Raw genomic sequence first — 4,268 nt, forward strand, 5'->3', positions numbered from 1 at the left:
GTCCACGTTGATTGTTGGTTGACGTTGTTGATTTGTTCCAGCTCTTTCTTTGCTGACGTCTCGAGTTCTGGGCTGAAGTCCGCCACAAAATCGGCTAACGCTTGGGACTTTATAGCTGTTCTAGGCTGATATATGATGTTGTATGTGCTGAGATATATACTCCATTTGCCGAGTCTACCTGTTAACTCTGGCCTACGCAACACAGACTTGATGGGGAAGTTAGTCCTCACCACCACTGGGTGAGCTTCAAAATAATGACGCAGCTTTTTGACTGCCGTATATAAAGCAAGTATGAGTTTTTCTAAGGAAGAATACCTGGTCTCCGCATCGAGCAGAGACTTACTTATGTAATATATAGGCAGTTGCTACCCCTGGTCCTCTCTTGCGAGTACGGCGCTGACTGCTATTGGACTGACGGCCAAGTATAGCTCCAGCGTCTCATTAGGTTTTGGCTTGGACAGCAACGGTGGAGTCATCATGTAGGATTTCAATTCCTGCAAAGCTTTTTCGTGCTGCTCGGTCCACTCAAACCCTTTGTTTTTCCTGAGGACGTCGTAGAACAGATGGCATTTATCTGAAGACTTGGATATGAAGCGGTTCAGAGCCGCGACTCGTCCTGTTAATTTTTGTGTTTCTTTGACGTTCCTCGGGGATTGGATGTTGATTATGGCTTTGATTTGATCAGGACTTGCTTCAATTCCTCGTTGCGTCACAATGTACCCTAAAAATTTACCTGCAGACACTCCAAACGAACATTTAGTAGGGTTGAGTTTCATACCATACTGACGTAGGATGTCGAAGGATTGCTTGAGGTGGGAGATGTGGTCTGACGCCTTCTTGGACTTGACCAGCATATCGTCGATGTAGACTTCCATCGTATCACCTAGCTGGTCTTTGAACATCTTGTTTATGAGCCTTTGATATGTTGCACCTGCATTCTTTAGTCCAAAGGGCATAACCTTATAACAATATATACCTTTATCCGTCATGAATGATGTCTTCTCCTGGTCTTCCGGATGCATTAATATCTGATTGTATCCAGAATAGGCGTCCATGAACGTCAGTAGCTCATGTCCTGCTGTGGCGTCGACCATTGCATCGATATGCGGCAGAGGGAACGGATCTTTGGGACATGCTTTATTGAGGTCGGTGAAGTCGATGCAAACCCTCCACTTGCCGTTCTTCTTGCTTACCACGATGACGTTTGCCAGCCAGTCCGGGTATTTCACTTCTCTGATTTTCCCAGTTTCGATCAGCTTTTGCACCTCTTCATTAATGATCTGGTTTCTCTCTGGTGCAAATTTCCTACGCTTCTGCTTTACTGGACGGTGAGTTGGATCAACGTTCAACTTGTGTGATATGACGTCGGGACTTATACCTGTCATGTCCTCATGTGTCCAAGCAAAACAGTTTGCGTTAGTTTTAAGAAATGAAATGAGGTTTTCTCTCATACCTGGGTCCAAATAAGCCCCAATTCTGACGGTTTGTTAGGATCCAGCGCTACTTCATCAATGGATTGCTCATCTGGTTCGTCTGACGCTGGTCCATGCTGTAATTGCTACGCCGTCCTTTTGCTTGGCTTCAACGTAGAGCTGTAGCAAATTCTGGCTTCCTTGGGCTCTCCTTTGATCTCTTGGACTCCCCATCTTGTAGGGAACTTCAAACTCTGATGATAGGTTGAGGGGACGGCTTTCATCTTGTGAATCCATGGGCGTCCAATGATGGCGTTGTATGCTGATGGGCAATCTACCACGTTGAACTTGGTTTGAAGGTTGATCCCTCCTGCAAAAGTAGGCAAAACAATTTCTCCACTAGTATTAAGTGCTTCACCGTTAAAACCTACCAGTACCGTAGATCTCCTGACCACGTCCCTTGCGTCTATGCCCATATCTTCCAGCGTACTTTTGAAGAGGACGTTTGCCGAGATTCCTCCATCAACCAGGACCCTTTTAAGCAAGCAATTTCCTATGGTTAGAGAGACGACCAGTCCATCATGATGCTCTTCGCGGCGCTCTCCAAGGTCGCAGTCGTCGAATGAGATGGTCATGGCTTCCAAGGCTTTGTCTTGGTTGGATCTGACGTCTTCGGGGATTGACTCTTCAGACACGTCTTTCCTGGCTGCCTTTTTAGCTGCGGAGTACGTTAGTCCACATATATCTGATCCACCAGAGATTACATGAATTACCTTAGTAATGGTCGGCCCCTTTGGGGGTTGCTGGTCAGCCACGTCTTTTTTGGTTGATTTGCCTTTGCCCAGCAGCTCCTTCAGGTAACCTTTCTTCAATAGATAAGCCACTTCGCATCTTAGACCGTTGCAGTCTTCGGTCCTGTGACCATGATCGTTGTGGTAGTCGCACCACTTAGTCTTGTCTTTCTCTTCTTCAGGCTTGTCGCTCTTTCTGGGCCACCTGGCTGCAGATCCTAACGAATGGAGGGCGTTCACCACTCCCCTAATGTCGACACAAAAGCCATATTCTGCTATGTCGGGGAATGATTCGACGTCTGACCTGTCATTTTCATCCAACAGCACAGGGTTAGCATTATCAAAATCGTCGACATTGTTTACCTGGCTGGGCCTATCGTAGGGCTTTCGATGCCAGCTTTTCTTGGGATTGGAGGGTCTTCTGCCGACCCTGTCGTTGTTGGACGGGTTGAGGCTATTGAGGCTGTTGACGCCTTTCCTGGCGGCGAGATCATCTTCCAAACGCATCTGAGCTAAAGCCCTTGTTCTGACCTCTTCGAATGACGTGCACGGATATTTGGTTAACTCTTTGTACAACTCTGACTCAGGGAATAGCCCCCTCTTGAAGGCTTCGATGGCTGTGCGGACGTCATAATTCTTGATTCCGATCATCTTTTTGTTGAAGCGTCCGAAGTAGGATTTGATTGTTTCCCCACTGTGCTGCACGACACGGTATATATCGCTGGTCTGCTTCTCTACCTTGCAGCTGTTGTTGAATTTTGAATAGAACCTGTTACACAAAGTTTGGAAATTAGTAATAGATCCTCTTTTTAAATCACACATCCATTCTAAAGCAGGGCCAGTAAGGGTTGCTCTAAATGATTTGCAGAGGACAGGCTTGAGCATATCGCGTGGGATGGAGTATTGCCACATCCGCTGCTTGTAATGATTGACGTGCTCCAATGGGCAGGTGCTTCCGTCATAGAGCTTTGCTGGCGGAGGGATGTTCAATCTTCGAGGGATGTCGGCCATGGAGATCTCGTCCACGAACGACGACGCAGCATAACCATCTGGCTCTTCCGTCACGGTTGGGACCGGCGCTCCTGGCAGCTTCTTCAACAGTCGCAGCAGCTTGGCGTTCTGGGCCTCTATCTGCTTCAGCTTCTGGGCCGTTGGGTCGGCTTCTCTTTCCTCGTTGAAGGTGCGGTCATCCTCTCCTTTATCCCTGTCATCGTCTTCATCGCCGGCGTCATCTTCCGAATCCAGGTTCATCATGGAAGAGATGTCATGAATGTTGTGGCGCTTTTTTGGGGCCTTGCTCTTGACGGACTCTAATTCTTTGCGCAGGGAGTCCACGGTTCTCTGGCTTTCAGATGCCAAACGCTCGTTTTCGGCCTTCTGCTTTGCGAGTTCTTCCTGAGTTCTGCGGACCTCTTGCATCAACTGCTCCAATGTCACGTCTCCTGAGGAAACCATGTTGGTGGAAGGGCTTTGAGTTGATAGGGTAGATTTTTAAGATTTTACGAAGGGAATCTAGTCGCCGGCCCCACGGTGGGCGCCAAATTGTTAATGCCAAAAATCGTCAAAGGACGACGTTAGGCTGGGACGTCGACGGCTAGACCAATTAAGCTATAATTAATCAAATAAGAAAATATAAGGACAAAACACAACGATATTTTGTTGACGCAGAAAACCCAATGAAGCGGGAAAAACTGCGGGTGGGAGAGATCCACCGATTTCACTATGAATATTTGGAGGTTACAATGTATTTTTTAGCGTAAAGAATGATATGTTGTGTAAAAGGACTCTCCCTTCTAAGCTACAAAACTCTGTATATATAGTGACTAATGATTTTATCCTGGTGATTCATCCGTTGGAGCTTCAAGATTATCTTCCCTTGATTCTAAGGAATCAGTTAGCTAGCATTGACTGGAGATAGAAGCAACGGCTACCTTGACTGGTCTTGTGTATAATCTTTATATACTTGGTCAAACGAATCCCTGAATCGCCGGGATGTCAGTTGCTATCTTAATGACGCCTTCCATCGACGCTCATGCTCTCCTGACGCGTCATAAAAATTCTGCAC

General features: G+C 46.9%; 1 protein-coding gene across 1 annotated transcript; it reads right to left on the reverse strand.

Annotated features, from left to right (window-relative positions):
• Positions 1 to 1,558: 1,558 nt before the first annotated feature.
• Positions 1,559 to 3,658, reverse strand: LOC145566326 (uncharacterized). Its single transcript, XM_081625780.1, has one exon. The coding sequence runs from the start codon at positions 3,656 to 3,658 to the stop codon at positions 1,559 to 1,561; it is 2,100 nt and encodes a 699-aa protein (XP_081481906.1).
• Between the last annotated feature and the right edge of the window lie 610 nt (positions 3,659 to 4,268).

Source organism: Chenopodium album, chromosome 11, assembly GCF_948465745.1.
Source record: "Chenopodium album chromosome 11, dcCheAlbu1.1, whole genome shotgun sequence".
Taxonomy (NCBI): Eukaryota; Viridiplantae; Streptophyta; class Magnoliopsida; order Caryophyllales; family Amaranthaceae; genus Chenopodium; species Chenopodium album.